General features: G+C 32.1%; 2 protein-coding genes across 3 annotated transcripts in view; both read left to right on the top strand.

Annotated features, from left to right (window-relative positions):
• Positions 1 to 22,212, top strand: part of LOC130614398 (cleavage and polyadenylation specificity factor subunit 1-like) — a 52,565-nt gene that overhangs the window by 11,836 nt on the left and 18,517 nt on the right. The window contains exons 9-22 of the mRNA XM_057435829.1: positions 12 to 122; positions 322 to 415; positions 1,247 to 1,334; positions 7,710 to 7,794; positions 7,982 to 8,001; positions 8,115 to 8,157; positions 8,746 to 8,822; positions 9,575 to 9,647; positions 12,128 to 12,142; positions 14,973 to 15,040; positions 15,237 to 15,317; positions 15,428 to 15,487; positions 16,275 to 16,589; positions 21,507 to 21,661. Coding sequence (XP_057291812.1) covers positions 12 to 122; positions 322 to 415; positions 1,247 to 1,334; positions 7,710 to 7,794; positions 7,982 to 8,001; positions 8,115 to 8,157; positions 8,746 to 8,822; positions 9,575 to 9,647; positions 12,128 to 12,142; positions 14,973 to 15,040; positions 15,237 to 15,317; positions 15,428 to 15,487; positions 16,275 to 16,589; positions 21,507 to 21,661 — 1,285 coding nt within the window. The remainder of the gene's footprint in view (positions 1 to 11; positions 123 to 321; positions 416 to 1,246; positions 1,335 to 7,709; positions 7,795 to 7,981; positions 8,002 to 8,114; positions 8,158 to 8,745; positions 8,823 to 9,574; positions 9,648 to 12,127; positions 12,143 to 14,972; positions 15,041 to 15,236; positions 15,318 to 15,427; positions 15,488 to 16,274; positions 16,590 to 21,506; positions 21,662 to 22,212) is intronic.
• On the top strand, positions 12,523 to 15,034 carry LOC130614397 (uncharacterized). Of its 2 annotated transcripts, none has more exons than XM_057435828.1 (3): positions 12,523 to 13,648; positions 13,815 to 13,888; positions 14,024 to 15,034. In XM_057435828.1, exons 1-3 carry the CDS (start codon positions 13,621 to 13,623, stop codon positions 14,228 to 14,230), a joined length of 309 nt encoding a protein of 102 aa, XP_057291811.1. In that variant the 5' UTR covers positions 12,523 to 13,620; the 3' UTR covers positions 14,231 to 15,034. The 2 variants fall into 2 exon arrangements, with proteins under 2 accessions (XP_057291811.1, XP_057291810.1); XM_057435827.1 differs by having other exon boundaries at positions 13,809 to 13,888.

The raw sequence follows: 22,212 nt of genomic DNA, 5'->3' as shown, positions 1-22,212 counted from the left end.
ATTCTTTTCAGGTGGGGTTTTAGTATTTGCATGTAATTCGCTAATATACCTCAACCAGAGCTCTCCTCCCTGTGGTGTTTCGCTTAACAGTATGACTGAAGCAAGCACAATGTTTCCTTTAAGTAAGTATGATGCACAATTTAAAAAAACTTACAAAGTACACTTTTAATTTTATTTAGAGTTAATTGTAGAAAAGTCAGGTTAGATTGAAATACATAAACTTGCAGAAATTAAATTAACAAGCCTAGAGGCCTTAAAAACAGTGTCTGATTAAAGTTGAAAGCGAAATGAAGTGTTGATTCTGATTTTTGCTGTTTGTAGAAATCCAGGATGATGTTGTAATCACACTTGCAGAAGCCTGTTGTGATTTTATATCACCAGAAGAACTTGTGTTATCTCTTGGAGGTGGAGAAATGTATGTTATGTATACTGGGATTTTCATTGTGCACTAATAGAAACTCTGGAAAATATCTGAAATATGTGTCAGATTAAAACTCCCACTATGACTATGTTCAAGCTTGATTGTTTAAATACAGTATGGATATTATTAAAAGAGTCCTAATAAACGATGTTTACCTTAGTTCACTACTTTCATTACATTACTTTACAACTGTTGGTGAAATTAATTTTGTTTCATTTACACCATTGAAAATCAATGTTAGCCTTCAGCAATGCCATCCTAATTGCCATTCTATGTTAACACAGTGACGGCAAAAAATTGTCATCGTTAAAAAATATTTTACCCCTTGATGCGTGTTATTGAATTGAATACACTCACTAGATTTGTCTAAAGATCTATCACCCAGCTATGTTAGGCCACTATTGCGATGTGAAACTAAAGAAAAGGAAAAACAACACAAATTTTACTATGGTATATTGTATTAAAAAGAGGTCCAGGATGTTATAATCCCTAATGTTTTCTCTCCTGTACTTCACAGCAGGCAACAAGTAAAACCTGCCCTCGGTTTTACATAGACTCTATTAATGACTTTATTGTCTCCTGTGCAGTTGTGCTTTGTGCAACTGTGTCCGTGATGGGCAATTTTACGCTTTTCACCAACAACTTCTGGGAGAAACAACTCTACCAAACAACACCATGCCTTCAACAAAGGGTATGCTTATAGGGAAAGAATGGCTTCAATTTATTTGCTATTGCAAACACTTTTTTTTGTAAATCCCTACCTTGACAAATAAAGTCTTTTAGATTGTTTTTGAATTTGTATCATTATTCAACCTGCTTTTTCAGATATGTGTTGACATTATTAACTGATGGATTGAGAAGTGTTAAAAGTTTTCATTTCGATAAAGCTGCTGGAAGTGTTTTGGCATCTTGTGTATGTGACATTTTATGTTTTAAACAATTAATTTCTTTCAACTGCATAATGAATTTGTAATCTGAAAATACTTCTGAAAACGTTGGAAAGAGAAATATTTCTTTTTACAGGAGCTTTAACAAGATTGGTTGGCTAGGAAAGCATTAGTTGTAATTGATTAGCCTTAGAGTATAGCCTAGCTCAATACCCTTGATTTTTTATCATTCCTATTTCCATGCCCTCTATATTTGGCATAGAAAACATTATATGCTCATACAAAAAGAATACAAAGATTTCTAAATTACTTGAAAACTCAACTTGTAATAAAGAATATAACATATCAGGGTTTGAAATCCAATTCAAGTCTGTGAGTCGAGTTATTTTAAAGCAACATAGGTATTGTTTGTTGCCTTTTACGTTTTAATAATGCTATCTACTTTAGTTCTGTTCATATAAATATGTAAAAGTTTAGTACAGCAAATAATTATGAATAAACTTTCCAATTTTGTGCTACCTCACTTCATGTAGCTTTATCATGCTCTTCTTGAACTTTGAAATTGATAATGGCTGCATAATTGACGTTAAAGTGACCAAAGAATTATAGGATGCCTTCTGCGCTAATATTCTACTGACTGAATCATGTGTAGAATCCCCTTCATATGTTTCAAAGTATTAAGTATTTATGATAGATAGATGATTCAGAGCTAGAAAGAAAGTTTTTAATTTTACATGATGCAGAATTATCTGTTTTTTTTAAAAAATGTTAAGTACTGTAATAATTATGTCTTCTTCGGGTGAGTCAGAATCAGAATGTTATACTGGTACCAGTTTGAGCTTAAACGTAGCAGGGATTTATATGATTCATCGAGGGTAACATATGACAGTAATAGCAATAGAGAAATACTAGAATTAGGATTACCTTGACACTACGTTGTGGTGTAAATGCAACAATTGCTGTCAAATGACCACTGAAACTGAATGTTTTTGCTGCCATGAAATAGAAATAAAAAGTTATTAAAAAATATATTCTTTAAAAATAAAATGTATTGTCAATCACTAAGATTTCGGCCCAGTTATTTTGAGGAAAGGATATCTCTGGACTGCTTTGGTTGGAATACATCATGCAGATTCGACGTATCTTCCTCCAAGAAATAACATTCCTAACAAGTTAGTAGGTAATGTTTCAGTAAAAATACACTGTTTATAGAAATATGAGTTATAAGAACATAAGGCTGAGATTTCAGGTTGAAACAATAGAAAATAGAAATAAGGAACATTTTTCTTTCAGAACATATCGCTATGCTGCTTACCGAAAGTGCACATGCTTGGTTCACAACAAATTTGTGATGCTTATACACAGGATATATGGAAGGGTGTGTGGTTTCTAAAAAAGAGTAAACATGTGTTTTCCATGATGTCTGAAATGTAACTTAACTTCAAGAAATAAAAAAAATTAAAAAATATGTACAAATGAGATAAAAATAGAACTAAAAAAAAAGTTATGTCATTCGTGAGTATTTAATGAGTTTTCTACAATTTCCCATCTACAGGGTCTTTCGGCAGATGTGAGGAAGGCTTGTTTTCTTCCGGGTATGCAATTCTTCTCTTTGTTCACTACAAGGAAATATACACCCAGGGCAATGTCACGCAAGAAAGAATACGTGTTTTCCTTCTTCACCTTCTTTGCTACAAAGCGCTTTGAGTATTGTTTCGCCTAAGATGTAGTTCCATCACACCAGTAATATGTGATTGCGAATTTGTCATTAGACGCATCTTAATTGACTAATCAAAACAGTTTCGCATAGATAAACTAGCTAAGAAAGATCTTTCCGCTTTATTTTTGCTTTCCATTCTGCGACAAGGTTTTTATCCTTCGAAAAAAGATAATTTTTTGCTTTGTAATTTTTACATCCTAGCAAACCATGTTTACAATATTAAAAAGAAAATATTTTTAAAGTTAATTAGAATTATGATAGTGGAACAAATTTTTAATAATTAATTTCAAAGAAATCTCTCTTCAGCGTTTTTATGCTGCAAGATAGTGGTCTGTGGTTTCGGCTCTTGTGACATCACGAGGTATCCTAATGTTTTTTCAATGTGTTTTTAATGCTGTAATAATGGCAATCGAAGCATAAGGTTTTATGAAAACATGGAATAAGTAAATCGTGTTTGTGCTTTTATTTTGTTGGCTATGTTTGAAAAAAGTATTATTTAATGAGCAACTAATAGTTGTTCATTAAATAATACTTTTTTCTACATCTAAGATGGCGGAACGTTCTAAGATGGCGGAACGTGCGGTCACTGGCTTGTGGCTGGCAGTTTTTATTTTCATAGTTTGGCTTACGGTTTTCCGAGTGAGCAAAAAGAATTTTTGTACAAACGATGGTGTTAGCATTACGATGAATGCAGAGGATATGTATGAGCAGGAGAACTTTGCTTTATCATCTTTATTTACACAGAAGAAAAATTATTCGAAATTCAAACCGAGATCGTTGTTACACATTTTGTTGATCATATGTGGAGATGTGGAGACATGTCCCGGTCCTAATCCATGTATGGAGAATTTGATAAAGAAAAAAGGAATACGCATATTTCATCAAAATATCAGAGGGTTATTACAAAGTTTTGAAAAAATCCAATCGTTTTTTGGTTTGTATAAAAACGTAGATTTATTAACACTATCCGAAACACATATTCATTCTCACAGTTTTAACGATGACGATAGTTTGTATCAAATTCCGGGGTACAAGTTCATTAAAAAGAACAGAACAAATGGTACCCACGGTGGTGTTGCCATGTATATATCAAATAAAATCAGTTGGAAACGAAGAAAAGATCTTGAAAGAGATGAAGTTGAAGGTATCATTATAGAAATATTCCAGAAAAACTCAAAAAGTTTCTTAGTTGGGAGTTTTTACAGACCCCCGGATGGGTCAAATTATCTTCACGCACATTTTAACAACATTTTCGATGATATGTTAACTCTCATTAACAGTACAAATCTTGAGACTATAATCCTTGGGGACTTCAATGTTAACTACGGAAATAGAAATATATGCAGAGAATTAAAAGACTTGATTACTTTGCACGGTTTTGTTCAATTGATAACTAAACCAACTCGAGTGACTGAAGATACGAGTACTATAATTGACATTATTTTAACTAACAACAAAAGTTTAATATCTACGGTTGATGTAGCACCATTAGATTTCAGCGATCATGACATGATAGGATGCGTGCGTAAAATGAATCACGTTAAATACCAATTCAAAACTATTACATGTCGTAATTATTCAAAATACAACAAATCGCATATGTGCCGTGATCTTGAATCGGAAGAGTGGAATGCACTTTATGATATGACTGATGTAAATCGTGCATGGACATTTTTCAAAGATATTTTAACAACGTTATATAACAAGCATGCTCCCAAGATAACCAAACGAGTAAAGGGAATACATTGTCCATGGCTCACACAGGAAGTAAAAGGGCAGATTAATCATAAAGATCAATTGTTACGCAAAGCGCGAAGATCTAAAAATAAAAACGACTGGACTTCATTTAAAATTGCCAGAAACCACTGCAACAATTTAGTTCGAAAAGCAAAAAGAACTTACCATCAAGATTTATTGTACGAAAATCGAAACAATCCTCAAAAATTTTGGAAAGCTTTAAAGTCAGTTTTTCCGTCCAACAATAAAACACCTGAATCGTTAGTAAAACCTGTTGACGACCAAGCCAGTAACCGTTCGAAAGCAAACAAGTTTTGTAATTTCTTTAGTACTGTTGCTCGGGATTTGAAGAATCGTTTTATACCACTCGTCAATTTCGCTTGGAAACGTCAACAACAGAATCGCTCTAGAACTGAGGAAGTCTTTGAGTTTTCGTATGTCAGCAAAGTGTACATCCAAAAAGAACTGAAATCGTTAAAGCGTAGCAAAGCAACTGGATTTGATAATTTACCTCCTAACTTGATAAAGGACAGTGCCGAGATGATTTCAAAACCAATGGCATTCATTGTAAATCTTTCTTTAAAGACCGGAGTTATGCCAACTGAATGGAAAATTGCTTTGATCAAACCTCTTCACAAATCTGGAGAACGAGCAAATCCTGATAATTACCGCCCTATTTCAATACTGCCTGTGCTGTCCAAAATTATGGAAAAAGCTGTCCACAACCAATTGAGTGAATATTTAGAATCCAACAATTTACTGTCAGAGAAGCAATTTGGCTACCGTAAAAAGAGATCGACCGAGCTTGCAACAGCATTATTGTTAGATGATATAAGAAAAGCTGCAGACAAAGGAAAAATTACTGGCGCGATATTCATTGACTTATCGAAAGCTTTCGATACCCTTGGACACGCAACCCTTCTAGCAAAGTTAAAACAATATGGGGTAAGCAATGTCACACTTCAGTGGTTTGAGAGCTATTTGTTTGACAGAAAACAAATTGTTGGTTTTGACGATGTGTTATCCGATCCTTATCCGGTTTTGTGTGGGGTGCCACAAGGTTCTATCCTTGGACCTCTACTGTTTTTAATTTTCTTTAACGATTTTCCGGACATTCTGAAAAAAGCTGACGTTGTGGAATTCGCTGATGATACTGTTATCTACGTTTCTTCAAACAAAATTTCTCAGATAGAAGAATTGTTAAATAATGATTTAAAGAACATCAGCTCATACTTTCGTGAAAATGAACTTGTGATTAATTTAAAACCTGGAAAGACTGAGTGCGTGCTATTTGGGACAGCAAAAAGATTAGCAATGTCAAAAGCTGACTTTGCATTGCTTTTTGACGGAGTACCAATCAATGTGACTACATCTTATAAATATCTTGGTACAGTAATCGATCACACTCTTAATATTGGTCCGCAATTTGATAGTATGTACAAAAAGTCCTCGTCAAAGTTAAGGTTGTTGTGTAAACTCAAGTATTTCTTGAACGAAGAAGCTATCAGACGTGTTTATCGATCTATCATACAATCTGTTATTCGATATAATTGCTTGTCATTTTTAAATTTAACAGCAACACAATCACAAAAATTACGATCGTTGGATAGACGAGCAATAACGATAACAAAAGATGCGAGTATCAACACATCAGACATGATTAAAAAACATGCTGTTAAGTTGGTAAAAAAATGTTTGGATGGTGATTGTTGCTCGAATTTTGATAATTATTTTACTTTAAACTCCCATAATTTTTCAACTAGAAATCAGAATTTTCTTTTAAAAATTCCTAAAATAAAACTTGAGTTTGCTCGGTCGGGTTTCTTCTTTCAAGGAGCTAGGCTTTTCAACTCCTTGCCCCAGGAGATCCGGCAGAGTGGACATGAGTTTAGTAACAAGTTACTAAATTTTGAGTTTAGATAAATTCTTTGAGTATTTTTTATACTTTAAGTTTTCTCGTAATACACCTTTTAGATTGTTCATGGCGACTTGTTCTAAGTTACACTTGCCGAGATAGTTCGTCGAATTTTTAGTTTTTGGTTATATTGATTTATTTGTGTGATTGTGTGTATGTGTAAACTAGTTTTTAATTTCTTTTCGATGGCAACTACTTCTTTCCTGCCACTGTTTCTTTTGGTCGTTACTTTTTCGCACGTTTTGGCTAATTTTGCGTTTCCCATCAGTTTTTGAGATTATATTTTTTTCAGTTTGATACTTTTCTTTGCATTTTTAATATATATTACTAACTAGATTTTAACGTATGCATAAACAGGACGTATATTTATAACAGTATTTTTTACTGACATACTCATCCTGTATATAAATTCGGAAATAAATAAATAAATAAATAAATAATGTTTTAATAAATTTTTTCGATTAAGATTAACTTGTTATAAGGTCGGAGGCAACCTTTAAAGTAAACTTTGTTCAGATTGCATTATTTTACATGTTTTTATTCATGTCATTTTGTTTTGAGCTTAAGTAAAATAGTTAGATAATAAAATAACTATAAATAAGAAAAATTAGACTTATTATTTACGAGTATTTTTGGACTCAATGGATTCACGCAACGTTTTTACCGCAAGTGTAAAAAAACTCACCTAAAAAAGGGTTGGATTGCAAGCCCTGTATATTACTGGTATAAAAGTCTTCAAAAATGGTTCAATGTAGACAATACAACAGATTACAATCAAAACCTCTTTTCTTGGTCAATTGTTTTAGACGAGTTTCAAGATATAGATAGATATCAATTACTCCACCACAGTACACTCCTACAACTATGAGACCAGTTTTTCTAATATTCATCACAGATAATCACAATTATTCATACAACCATTTCACACATTAGTTTAACATTCACCCAGCATTATTTATTTCCATCTACCTTAGTCTAAACATTAGGAGATACGATTCAACGGCTATAATAACTCAAAAATTATTTCAGGTTTGTGTTATTGAGAATGGTTTTGTATTTCTTGGTTCAAGACTTGGGAATTCTTTGCTGCTCCGCTATACAGAAAAGCAAGATAGTATGTCAATGTAATTATTTCTTGTGAAACTTTTCAAGCTATCAATTATTTTGTTTTTGTTTTGTGTAAAAATGTTCCATGCAGAACTCGGGTTTCTTTAAGTAGTTCTGTTTGTTTGTTTTTTCTGTGGCATGTGGAGCATTTGTGTATTTGCAAGCTAATGTTCCATTATCTGATATTTTTTTAGAACCTAATTCGGAGACAAAGGTAATTTGTTAAAAATTGCTGAGTGGAAATGCCTAAACCAGTTTTTATTTGTTTATTTCTGAAATATTTTTTTGTTTGTTTTTGTTTCTGAAATATTTTATTCTGTATTTAAGCCTGGTGAGCTTCCTCTTGCCAAGAAAAGAAAAACGGATCCTTGTAAGTCAATGTAAATAAATTATGATTATATTATGAAATAAAAAAGAAAGCAACCACTCCTGCTGGCATCTTGAATGTGCTATAAAAATAAAATATATGTTTTCACTTTACTTTTTGTTGTACTGCATCCTTTTAGTACAGCAAAAAGCAAATACTTAATATTTTAGTGAAATAATCGCAATAGTTACATCAGGAGAATTAGGCTCATGCTATTAATGTTGCACATATTGTATTATCTTTCAGTGCTAATGTGTCATGATGTGGAAAATGTGCACAACTAGCTATATTTTAATGCTTATTATATACTTTACATTGTCTGTTTAAATCCAAGGGTTTTTTAATGTTAACTTGTGCATCTTTGTGATTTATCTAAGTTAATAACTTTCTATTGCATACTTCAATCAGCCTAATTTAGTTCCTTTGACATCGGCATTTAAAAGGCCATTTGCATACAGTTTTGTCAACACATTTTCAACTGCGTTACTGATGTGAATTAGAAAGGCTGTGAATGTATCTATTATTGTCTGATACACAAACAACATGTACCAGAACTTTTCTTTCTTAAACCTGAAATGTATATTTTTTTAGCTGATTTGGATGATTTTGAAATTTTTGGGGATTTGAGTGCACCAACAACACACAGTGTAACAACATACACTTTTAATGTAAGTCTTGTGTGTTTTTAACTTATAGCTATTTTCAACAAGTTTTTACGGAAATCCGCAGTGCTGATTGGCTAAAAAGCCTTCACAACGAGCCCTATAGAGCACGGTGTAACTTTTAACCTCATAGCAACTAAAATAGTAGCTACAAATGTGATCAATTAACATTGCCGGAAAATCGTGAAAACATAGCTACATATATACAGACAAAAATCAAGTTACAATAAATCCAATATCTCGAATCACACCGCCAGAAAAACAACAAGAAATGTTAATAATTTTAATTTGTATTTTTTGTAAACATTCATTAGCACAATTAGCAACAAGCATACGGCATCGAATTTGTGTCATAAACATTTCTTCTGATAAAGAATAAACTTTGGTTTAAAAACATTCCCTATATGGTTATTAGAGTGTTTTGTTTTCAAAAATTAAAACAATGAAATTTAAATAAAAAGTTTTCTTCTTTTAATGAAAGCTTGGTTTTTACAATCTTGTCACAAGTAAATCTTAGAAAATGATCCTGGTTTCTACAACCTAAACAAAGTAGCTATAACTTAATAAATACAATATAAACTGTTTTATCTATCTCTTCCAAGAAATATTACCCTTGGTCAGCGTATTAACCTCATAAACTCAGTCTGTACTTTTGTAATATTTTTCGGTATAGATAAACAAAACAGTTTATTTTGTATTAATAAAATTACTTATACCTTCACATAATTATTTTGTAATGTAAAATTAAACAAATATAGGTATCAGACAGCCTGTTGAATATTGGTCCCATTTCGAAATCTGCTGTTGGTGAGCCAGCATTTTTATCTGTAAGTATTTGAAGATTAACTTTAAAGCCTGTTTTCAATAATTTACATCGTGCAAACCAGATTTTTTAATGTTTTTAATACATTTCTTATTTATTTTATTTATGTATGAATCCTTCAGGAAGAGGTAAGATGATTGTTTATATTCTTTACAGATTTCGTTTCTCATATAATGTCTTGTTTGTTAAAAAATGAATAAGGTAGTCTGTCATGGGAATAATCATCTGTTAGGCCATATTTTTTTTCCCATTTTCCAACTGACCTTTGCAATATCTCATCGGCCACAAAAATTTTGAGTTAAGATTTTTTAACATTCTTGTATTTTCCCAGTATTTTGCCTAATTATTTTTCTATAAAATATAAGTATAGCTAAAGAAACATAATAGTAAAACAATAGGCGGATACCATTTGTTTCCATATGTATTTACGCTGATGTGTTTAAAGTTAGTAAAGATGTTGCCAATGTTCGCTGTCACTGTTATGCTAATACAGCTATAAGGGGAACAAACTTTTTAATATTGAAGTTAGGATGTCATATTATGTCAAATCTGGCGGAATACAGAAAAGTGAGTCTCACAAGAAGACCAGACAAGACATTATATTTTTTTTTATTTGAAATCTCCCAACCAACTAACCCTGCAACAAAACTATGAGCCAGAAAACGGCAATCCAATAATTAATTAAAAATGACCTAAAGTTTTTGTATTTGTACAAATAACTGAACATCCTTGAAAATTAGTTCAAAAAAGTAGCAGCATAAACATTGCATTTAGGCGAGTCAAAAATTAATTACTAACTACATAGTGTAGCGCATCTGTATTTTTGTTTATGCACAAGGCTATTTTAACTACATATCATCAGGGGCGGATTTAGCTATGGTGTACTGGTGTAAATACACCAGCAAATTCTGCTCAAAAAATTAAGATGTATCTCTGTGAGCCTTTTGCTCTCTGATTTTTACGCCCATTATTAAAATGAACTAGAATAATGGCCGCCAGCGTCCGTCGCGTATAAAACTGATTTTTGGGGTCCCGCTTCCCCCCCCCCATTTGGGTTTTGTGGTCCTGTTTTGTGTCAATTTAGCCGAATGTGGCTGTTTCACCTTGCGAAATTTTTGATATCCTAATCGGTGCCGGCTTCACTATTTACACCAGTTCAACTGGTGTAAGCTGCGGATTCTTCTGGGCAAAAAATATTCTGGTGTATTTCTCCGGTGTAGCCAACTGGTGTAAAATGAAAATTATATGGCATGACGATCCAGGACATATATTCAGGTGAGTGATCTGAAAACTTTCTCTTTTACGATCGCTGTGCAGGTCGGTGTTTTTTACTTGATTTATATCTTGAAGAGTGTTGAAGTGGCGGAGTCGATATCAGATAAACAACTGAAGTTAATCGAAGATTTGGAGCGAGTTTTAAAGCACCATATTTCGACAAATATTGGAGAAGTATCAGATTTGGATGCAGGAGTTGGGAAGAAAAAGTTGGACTGAATCTCACAGACACTACTGAATGCTCACTTGGCAAAATTTCCTACAGGGTCTATTATTACAAGCTCGTGAGCTTGTATTAAAACGCAAATTTGTCCTACAAGAATGGAAATTTTTGCCTCTCTGAGCACCGACACGGGAGTAGTCGTGTGTTCGAATCTCATCTTGGTCACTATTTTTACTTTTTTTTTTTTTTTCACTATCTTGCCTGCGAGGGTGTGTTTCCAACTCGTAACTAACTAACCAAATGGTCAATCGCAACGTCACAGATTTAAACTTCGTAACTAAACTCTCTAAGTACTTGGAATTCATCCAAAATTGGTATTATTTTCGACAAAATTTGGCACAGTTAACAAAAAAATTATGATTGTGACATCATAATTTGGATTTTTTTCACCTAAATGTCATTTTAGGCCAAAATTTGTCTGAAAATTAAAACTACTTTATTTTCGGCAAAGTTAAAAAAAAGTATGCCGAACATGATGGTGCCATCAAAGTTTTGCTTAATGTCATTTTAGGCCAAAGTTGGTCCAAAAATTAAAACTGCTTTATTTTCGACAAAATATAGCACAGTTGACAAAAAAGTATGCTGAACATGATGGTGACATCAAAATTTTGATTTTTATCACCTAAATGTCATTATAGGCCAAAATTGGTCCAAAAATTAAAATTACTTTATTTTCGACAAAATTTGGCACAGTTAACAAAAAAAGTAGGCTGAACATGATAGTGACATCAAAATGTTAATTTTTTGTCAACTAAAGGCCGTTTAAGACCATAAACGTTTCAACCGCGCAACTTTCAACCATGAATGATAGGCTGTATTTTTTGTTAGCAGAAATTGTAGAATTGGGTTGCATTTTCGATGTTTCATAGTTGTGCATTTTTAATAGCGAGATTGCTTAAGCACCTCCTGCATCTTGTATATTGTTTAAAAAGATAAGTGTTGAAAAGATGTATTTAACTAACTGGTAAAGTAAAGGTGTTTCCACCAAAGTTTTTCAAAGTGAATGTAGGCAGAGTTAAGGTCTCCCCAAATGCCTGGAAAGTAGTCTGCAAAAAATAAAATTTCCACAAAAATACGTAAGAGAAAAACGAAGACGCTACACCTTATATAATTAATGACGAGAGCGAAATTCTTTTCGCTACGCTAATGACACGCCAACATAGTGAAATATGATTTCGGAAACACTCCGAAAAACGTAAATTTTTCGATTCCCTTCCTCTTATTTGTCTCCGCGTCATAAGCGTACAGGAGTGACAGTTCTGGTAATATATTTTTTTAACTAAAGCCATTTCCTTTTTTAAACAATTAACATCGTATATTATTTTTTCTTTTTCTCACTGAGTGACTTTCTTATACCCGGTCCTTTTTTTGAGGGGGGGGGGGGGGGGGGGGGATTACTGAATTTCGAAAATTTTAGGTGCAGCTTGTGGTTTTTCTTCTTCCTGTCAGTCAGTTAACTCCAGACTGACCCAACGAAAATTAAAATTTCGAGGAATTTTTCGTTCAAGAAGATCTCGTAACAGAAATCACAATTTGATAGACAGCTTTTTATAAACTTTCTTCGCGAGGTTGTTTACGTGTATCATACGTCTTGTTGTAGATGTATAAGGTAAGAAATTTTATTTGTTTGCTTGTGTATTTTTTAATATGAATTTTAAATACAGAAATACTAGCTAGTTATAGCTGCCTAGTTGCCTAGCTAGTCACATGATAAGTTCAAATACCAGCTAGTAAAATTTTTTAGCATAATTTTTAAAACAGTGTTTTTTGTTTATATTTGAACTTTCATCTTTAGTCAATAATATATATAGACTTAGTAATTATAGTTTATTTGTTTGTTTTATTTTTTCATTTTATCATTGTGTTTTTGCAGAAAACTTTCTAGCTAACTATCGTCTATAAACAATAGAAAAAACATTTTTATTTGGATCTACTGGATACAGCAATTGTTTATACAATTCTGTTTTAATATTAGTTGTTGGAAATGAGAGCCTTTGCTATCTACTTCGAGCTGTTGTTTCAATAAAGCTGCGCTTACATTCAAACTTCTATGCTTCACATAATGTTGACAAAAAAATTATGGAGAACTTTCCTCGTAATGAAAGAGGACTTTTTGCATCAATATTTCCTCATGATTTTCCTGATGAATTTACAGGAAATAAAAACTTAGATAGGAAGTCATGTGTCGTCAAGGAAGCCATTAAAAATCCTAAAAATACAAGATTCTCCTTTTTAATGGATATGCTTGCTCTTGCAACAGTTATTGGGAAAAACCGTATACCCTCATGATATAGATGACATCCATGGAAGTTTTCATAATGGGTTGATTACCCCAAGAACAAGTACAGAATATACGAGCGAATGTATAACCATTATGTGGTCAAGAATGGGTGAGTCGAGAAAAATGCCATCTGGGTTATTTGAGCTAAATCACTTTGTATATATCTCCAACCACCATAAAATAAGATAAAACGTCAGCAACAATGAATTTAAATGGCAAAGGTTTAAGAGGTAAGAAATAATTTATTGCTTGTGCTTTTAAAAGAGATAGTTCTATACGTTGCAAGTAAACATTCAGCTTTATTTCATAGAAATAATTAATAATGCATTAGCTGTACATATTTTTATGTTGTACCTAAATATCTTTAAATTTTATATATTCTTGCTATAGTGCCAGTAACGACATGTTCCTCTGAAAGATCTATATCAACGCTAGAACGAAAGACATATTCAAGAAACTCTATGACCCACGTATGTTTCTACAATATAACGTTGCATATTAAGGAGAATGTGACATTTTTAATCTTGTTGTGTATCTTGTCAGTTAATTTATTGTGAAACACCACATTACGTTCATTTAATTATAATTTTGAAACTTTTGTTTAGGAACGATTTAATGGCTTGGTGTTGCTAAATATCCAAAACGAGATGAAAATAAATTTAGATGACGTAATCGATATTCTGGCAGTAAAATATCCAAAAAGACTTAAAATGTTAGATATCCTGAACAACGATAAAAAGTGTAACTGTCTTGATAAAAAAGGAATAAATCTTGTATATTATTATCTGTTGTTTAAATGTCCCTGTATATAAATTCCTTAAAATTAATAAGGCATGACACCAAAATTTAAAAAAAAATTTAAATTACTCAAGTTGTACAAAAAACATTCCAAAATATAATCTTTGTGAGCTAAAAAACTAAAAAAACCACCTTACACCTACTTAGCAAAGATAAGTCTTAGTGATGATTTTAAGCTATTTTAGCCGTTTAAGGGTGTTGGCTTCCAGAGCGCTTTCGGGTCCCATTGGGGGGCTCACAACACCCCCCCCCCCAAACCCCCAGTTGTTAAATTATTGCCCTGGCGTGCGGTGAAACTTCTTCGAGGCTTTTTTACACCAGTCAAAAAAAATCCTAGATCCGTCCCTGATCATGGACACCTTAAAGATGTGTTAAAAGTTGCTATGAATTTAATCTTGTTTCGCGCAAAACATAAAATATAAAGTTCAGGCAAACAAACTTTGTGTAAAATTATAAGTTTACTTTTTAATTGCCTCTATTGGCTACAATTTTCTGCTGTGTGTCTATAGAGCCTTGTAAACACTGGGCCTAAATCAAAGAAGATTTAGCCTTTGTAATTCACGTTGTCAACCATCAATTTGCGGACGCGAATTGTTACATGTTGACTAAGCAGGTAGTCAAATAACGTACCATGTTGGCAAAAAAAATTGAATTAGGAAGGCTGAGATTAAACTTAAATTTATATAACCACTTTGTACTGCTTCATCCTTTCATCAGGTTGATAAGCAATTATAATTTATGTTTAGTTTTTCAGAGGGCAGGCAGATCTTGAATTAGTGTGTTGTTCTGGTTATGGTAAAAATGGTGCCCTCACTGTTTTACAGGTAAAATTTTTGCAAATTCTGTAAATAAAACTTGAACAAAAAAAGGTAATTTACAAAGTGAAACTTATGATATGACTTGCATAATTTTTTTAAAAAACAACTTTTTCAAATAATTATGTTTAAGCCAAAGTCTAGAAATACTTTCTATCTGGTATGTACATGGTATTCCTTGTACAATCATTTTGTACACATTTAGAGGAGCATTCGTCCACAAGTTGTTACAACGTTTGAATTGCCTGGTTGTACAAATATGTGGACTGTATATTCCAATCAAAAGGTTTGTTTGGTTCACTCTTTGTTCTGTGTTATTAACAACAGCATAGAAAAAAAAAATTAGAAAGTTTTTTCACAAAACTAGAAAGGGACTCACTATTTTTTTATTGATAGGAAGATGAAAAAGAACACTATCATGCCTTTCTTATTTTATCTCGAGAAGATTCCACAATGGTATGTTTATAATTTTAACAATCAATGTGAACAAAGATTGATACTTAAATTTCACAGTTTGATAAAGCACCCAAATTTAACACAACTCTGTATTAACCTGTCAGTTCACATTAGTTTTATTTTTACTGATGTAAATATACCAATAACAACTTCTCAAAATCCTAAAGTTTTTTCTGTTCTGCATTTTTTTATCTGAATTTCATGCCTACAAATTAAGTTAATACCTTCTTCCCTGCCAAGTTCTTTTTCAATATCATTCCAAGCATTCTCCTAAACTGTCATCTTCAGCATGGTTTCTTCTGCTGTGTCCCTTGTTTTTACTAAACTGTCACATTTAGTGGTTGCTTCTGCTCCATCCCTTGTTTTTACTAAACTGTCACATTCAGCATGGTTGCTTCTGCTTCATACCTTGTTTTTACTAAACTGTCATCTTCAGCACGGTAGCTTCTGCTTCGTCCCTTGTTTTTACTAAACTGTCATCTTCAGCGCATTTGCTTCTGGTTCGCCCCTTGTTCTTACTTGAATTTTATTTTTGGAACTTATATTTGCAACTGAGAATTTAAACATTTTTTTGCAAACAATTACTTTTGCGAGAACTTCTAATCGCAAAATTAATCGACAGCTTAAAAATAGCAGAAAAATAATTCTGAAAAAAATTATTTTCAGGCAAGAACTCCTTCCTTCGTAGCAAAAATCTTTGTTGAACCTAGAATGTAATTTTATTTTTGCTTATTTCTATCATTAAGGTGTGGTAAAGATTTTATGACGAGCTTCTTTTTCTTCTCAGGTATTAAACACTGGAGATGAAATCACTGAAATTGACAATTCAGGTTTTAATGCACAAAACCCAACCGTATTCGCTGGTAACTTAGGACTTGATAGATACATTGTGCAAGTTTGCCCAATGAGTATACGTTTACTAGAAGGTTCAAAAGAAATTCAGGATATTCAAATGGGAAGTGATTCTCCAAATGTTACATTTTGTTCTATAGCAGACCCACATGCTGTATTGTTAATGGCTGATGGTTCTATTATGTATATGCAGCTGATAGAGGATTTTAATGGCCCAAAATTGAAGTTAATTGGTCCTGATATTCGCTTAGTAAGTACACAAAAAATGATTTCATTAATAACCAAGAATATCTGATTTCTTTTCTGACAAGATTGGACTAACAGTGTGGATGAAAAATGCTACTTGCAACATGCTACAATTTGTACTTTTTGCAGCAAAAAATGCTGGAGAAACTCTGCAGAGTTTCAGCATGCATCTCTTTGCTTTTGCAGCAAAAATCGACCTTTTGCAGCATATTTTATTTGCAGCATTTCAAATTTGTGTTTCTACTTCATAAACATATTGGCTTTTCATGATGAAAACACGTGGTTAAAGGCTTGGGCCATGTGCAGCATTTTTCATCCACGTGCAGCAATAGAGTGCTGCAAAATTCTTGTCCACAATGCAGATTTAGCATCACTCTCTTGAGTAATTTTTGACTTCTTTGGAGCTAGGAGTGTTACCTCTTCATCATTAAGCGTACACACAGTAAAGTCAGTTTCTGGTGTTGACTCCAGGAACAACATTTGTTGATAATGTTCCCAATTAGAATTGACGACATCAGCTGCTACTGCACCAGATGATTTGGACATCATTTCAGATTTCTTCTCTCTTTTGTATCGTGTTAAGAGAGAGTTCCATTCTCTTTTAATGTCCTCTTCTGTAAATTTTTCATCAAACTCTTCAACTAAAATACTCTTGCAATCCATGATTCCATAAAGCTGGATTGTTGTTGAAAAATGTGATCAAAGGTTCTCGTTCTTCATCATCAAAAACAACTTTAGTGGTTTGTCCTTCTTTCAAGAATAACATTTTTTCATTTTGTTGTCCCTAATTGCCTTTTTTAGTTCTCTAAAAATGTTCTTGGAGCCCATGTTAATTTTAAATTAAAAAGAAAATCCATTGCTTTAAATGCCAGGTATGAATTATAACAGGGTAAAAATTTTTGAATATCATCCCATACATCCATTTTGAACATGTCAAGATTTATTTTTGCAATCTTACAACAGATTTAGGACTTAGGACTGAGTTTTACATCATGATGTTTATATTAAAGCATAACCAAAAAACTGTTAAATGTTTATATGTGACAATTTTAGAGATTCCAGATAACAAACTATAGTCAGCAAACTTTTTTTACAGGATTAAGATCTAGGAAATAAGCAAAAGGATATGTGTTGAACATGTGAATAGTTCCAGCATTTGATTACTTTAACATTTTCGTGTAGTTCCTACTTGGAGAAACTGTATCATTTTTTCTTTTCAAAACGAAGTTTTTAACAAGATCAGGTGTTAAGAAAAAAGCCTTGTCCGAACGGTTTTTTAAAGCAGATGCAGAAAGCCTTGGATACAAGATTGTTTTCTATATATAAAAAACACATTTATAAGGAACACTTTTAACTGCAAACTGACCATGTATTGGGAACATTGTTAAAGTACTTTTTTAATTTTCAGAGCTCTGTTTAACATGGTAAAAATAAAAATAAAAGAAATGCTTTCAACCTCAACGAAATTTAAGTACACACTTTTTAATGAACTTTAGCCCAATGCTTAAAATTGCTTTCATTTTCAGCACCAAAGGTGTTAAGCAACAGTTGCCTTAAATTGCACACACAGGTATTGCACACAACCAATGACTTTATTTCCTTTTGCATTGTTTTCTTGTGCATTGTTTCTCAGTAAATTATTCTTTCATTTAAATTGTCTCCTCGGACTTGTTTCCTCAAAAAATTATTTTTTAGATTTTGCTTTCTTTCTGACATGTACAATTACGCACAATTTTTAACAAATTTTAAGCTTCTGATGACGTCACAGAAAATGTGCTTACGCAAGCAAAAATTTATTGCCGCCATTTTGTTCCTTTTATGATGTACTATAGGTGTGCCAAGTTTGATTCAATTTGAACAACCCTATGAAAAGTTATTGAGGGGCGGAATCCCCCCCCCCCCTCCCAACCCTCCTCATAGTATGTTCGAAAAACTCCGGACTGAATAGGGTTAAATTTCTTACGTTTTTTCAACATAGAAATCCAAAAACAAACTTTTGAGAATTTTTCAAAAGCTGTAAAATTTTCTCCTGTAATCTAAAACTCTCTCTACTCCCAAAGGGTAGCAACTGGAGGAAAGAAATAATTTAATAACATCAACGTTTCCATTTTATATTTTGATGTGAAATAAAATACAAAAGTAAACAAGTAGCAAAGGCTTTGTCCATAAGGAACAAATTGTATATTGTCTGGTTGAATTGAACTGTCATTTGCTGTTAAGTAAAAGCCTTCTGAAAGAAAAACTTCTTACAAAAAATGCGTATTAACTAGGAATGCAAGAACTTGTCAAAAATATACAATACTCTCTTTAATTGTATTTTATAGCTAACAACATTAGAGATTTTTAAGAGAAGAACACAAAGTATCTAATTAAATTATAAACTAAAGTTTCCGGACGGAAAAACTTTCGGATTTTTTTTGTCAGAAAATTTTTCCGTTCCAAATTTGTGTCTCCCAAAAGTTTTTTTGCCAGAAAATTTTGGTTTTTCTAATTTTTTAAAAAAAGGACCAGTGCATAGTAATTATATATACGGTAATCAGAAAATCACTAAAAACTGTCGTTTTTGATGTGGTTTTCACATTTTTCTTATTATTTTTGTTGTTTTCACATTTGGCTGAGGCTTTATATATAAAGTTGGATCCTGAAGACCTTTTTTTAGATCTTGATTGAATATATGTACACTTTAAATGCTACTAGCCTTCTTTTTGGGTCATTTCCTGTAATCATTACTTTTGAAATTTGGTTAAAAATCGTTCAAAAAACTTACCCATACATTTTTTTACTTGAATCTTCCCCAAAAGTTTTTCTGTTGAAATTTTAGTTCTTAATATATGTAAATAAATACAAATCTTCCAAAATTTAAATGTGAAAACCACATCAAAAATATTTGTGAGTACTCTGGGGTTGTACAGTAAAACAAGTTGACATCTGAAAGGGGCTACAAAACGATTCAATGAGCTCAATCCCTGCACATTCCGAAGAGTGGTGTGTAATAAATAGACCACTGAAAAGGTCTAGGTGGAAGAAATTAAACACAAATTTTAAACCTGTTTATAAATAATTACTTTTCATGATAAATTTGCTACTTTTTTAATTTTTTTTTCTTCCTTCAGAATTCTTTCTAGTGATAAAATAAGCTACGGTCTGTAAAATATACTAAATATTAGTAAATCGAAATTTTATTTTGATTACGTACAGAGACACCACGAAGAGCTGTATTTGTTTAAAAATGCTAAGAAGGTAATTAATACCCCTAAAAAGATTTTGAAGTTTGTGTGCAATAACTTTGTTTCTATGTAAAACTTCGAAGGAAATAGCTGATTACCTATTTCAAAATGTTTAAAGTTTATTTTATTAGAAAAGTTTGAATTAAAAGCAAGGCAAGTACTTATATCGAATAAATTATGGATATTCAATATATGTATGGAACTTTTCTGTGATTTTCAGTTATATTTAGATGCCCAATATTATATGATTTAAGATGTTGTTTTTGTCCTCACCGATCATAAATTTTCCCACCGCCATTAGCTGGACTACCTGTCAAGTCGAAAACCAACAGCCGTTTTGTAGTCACTTAAATGGGCACATACGATTATGAGCATAAACAATGAAATTTTTAGACAAACATATAGGGTAGTTAAGGCCTGTTGCCTAGCAGCATAATGTTTCTTAAACATCAAATCAACTGTTCTCAGGTTATAATTTATCTATATATAAAAAAACGAAACAAATGAGTTTTAGAAAATGTGAAAAATTATATTATCAGCTAATTATAAAACCAGAGTTTTGCTGCATGTGAGACCAAATGAAATTTGTAGTTAATTATGTGTACTAACATTTACATGTTGTATTTTTTTAAAAAAAAATCAAAATATGTCAATTTCTAGCATTTATTGATCAATAAAACGTAATGACTGGATCCAGAGAAAAGATGAGACGTATGTACGGATTCATAGATCACTTCAATATCACGCGTGATAAAAAAAAGGCTAAATTTATTTCTTAGGTTAAAATATATTACTATACATATAATTCTAATTAAATGAATATGTAGTGAAAATTTTCACCTAAAAATTTGGCATCAAAATATTAAATTTCAGATGACACCATCTCCCATAAACGAAATGTCTAATACCGTATTCTTTTGCGGAGAAACAGAAAGGAAATATTGACAAAATTAGTTTCAGAATGAAAACACATTTAACTATATTGTGTTTTTCCTGATTGAAACGTTGGCAAATTAAAGGATCACATCTAAAGTTATTTCAAAGCATGAGCTAGGCTAGATCCCTTAACTCAGACATGTTTTAGTTTAAAAAAAGAAACGTGTTACTTCCTTGTTGTAAAATAATTCTATTAAATTAAGGTTTTGCCCCAGTGCAGCCAATGTGTCCAAAAGAAGATCTTAAAATAAAAGCGGTCTAAAAAAGGGCCGCATTTTTACAGCGTTCTCTATTTTGCAGAACAAAAAAAAAAATAAGAGAGAATTAATGTTTTTATTTCAAGGCGAAAGTGGAGAACAATATAAATACAATGGTTTTTAAATACAACTGGTTTGCAAGCTATTTAATTGGCGAACATACAAAGAATGTTGTCCTCTTTGCTTTCTGCATAAACAGCTTTAAAATCATCAGCCATATTGCGCTAAGGATATCAAGAGAGTAAACAAATCAAGATAGCGCTAAGTATGCTTAGCATTATTTTGTATTACTATATAACTTTATCGCTAATCAATTTCTCTTTAGTGATAATTTTATTGTTCTTTTTATCAAATTAGCTATCGATAATTTTAGTTCCCTGGCATCGTCACATATATATTTTACACAAGATTTTAGTTAAGAACAGTTAACCAGAGATGACTAATCTGGTGATGGATAAATTTGCAAATTGTGTTGATTTGTTTAATTATTCTTATTTTCAGGAAAGCAAAATTACTTCAGTCTGTATGTACAAAGATGAAAGTGGTTTATTTCAAATTGAAGCTGAACATAAGGAAAGGAGACCATTGCGTGCTAGACGCTTGACATCTGTTGGAGCGGTTTTATCAACTGTATCCAATATTCATGAAGCAAAAAGGTTTGCCAAACTCAGATTTTAGATCCAAAACCCAATATAAGGTGGCTTCATAAAATAAGGGGTCAGCAGATCACTTTTGAACAAGACATGATATCATATCATATAATGCATGTTAATCTAATTTATTTTCACATGCAAAAATGGTATTAGTCATTCCACACCCACCTTAAATCATCAAAAGAAACTTTATTTCTATCGATTTTTTTCGTTTTTTATTCAAGCATGGAAACAATCTAAAAGTGCAAGATACACTGCTGATGCGTTGCTATAGTAATTTAAAATCTACAAAATTGCTTTTACATTTGATTGTTGGTGTCTTAAACTTTGAATTTCTTTGTAGTATTTTTGATGTTATTAGCTGTGGCAATTTTTGAAATAATTAGTTGAAATCAGGACCAATCTTAGCTGTTACGACAAGAACAAAGCAATATAACTATTGATCAATGTCTGTTCCAGTATTACGAAGCGCGTCACACAAATACTATGTGTGTATATAAAAACTTTTACCTGAAAATTAGGGCTAGTTTAATCAGAAACAAACCAGAAAATTT

The sequence above is a fragment of the Hydractinia symbiolongicarpus genome, chromosome 11, assembly GCF_029227915.1.
Source record: "Hydractinia symbiolongicarpus strain clone_291-10 chromosome 11, HSymV2.1, whole genome shotgun sequence".
Classification (NCBI taxonomy): Eukaryota; Metazoa; Cnidaria; class Hydrozoa; order Anthoathecata; family Hydractiniidae; genus Hydractinia; species Hydractinia symbiolongicarpus.
The sequence above is the reverse complement of the archived record's forward strand: the minus strand, read 5'-3'. Positions and strand labels throughout refer to the sequence as shown.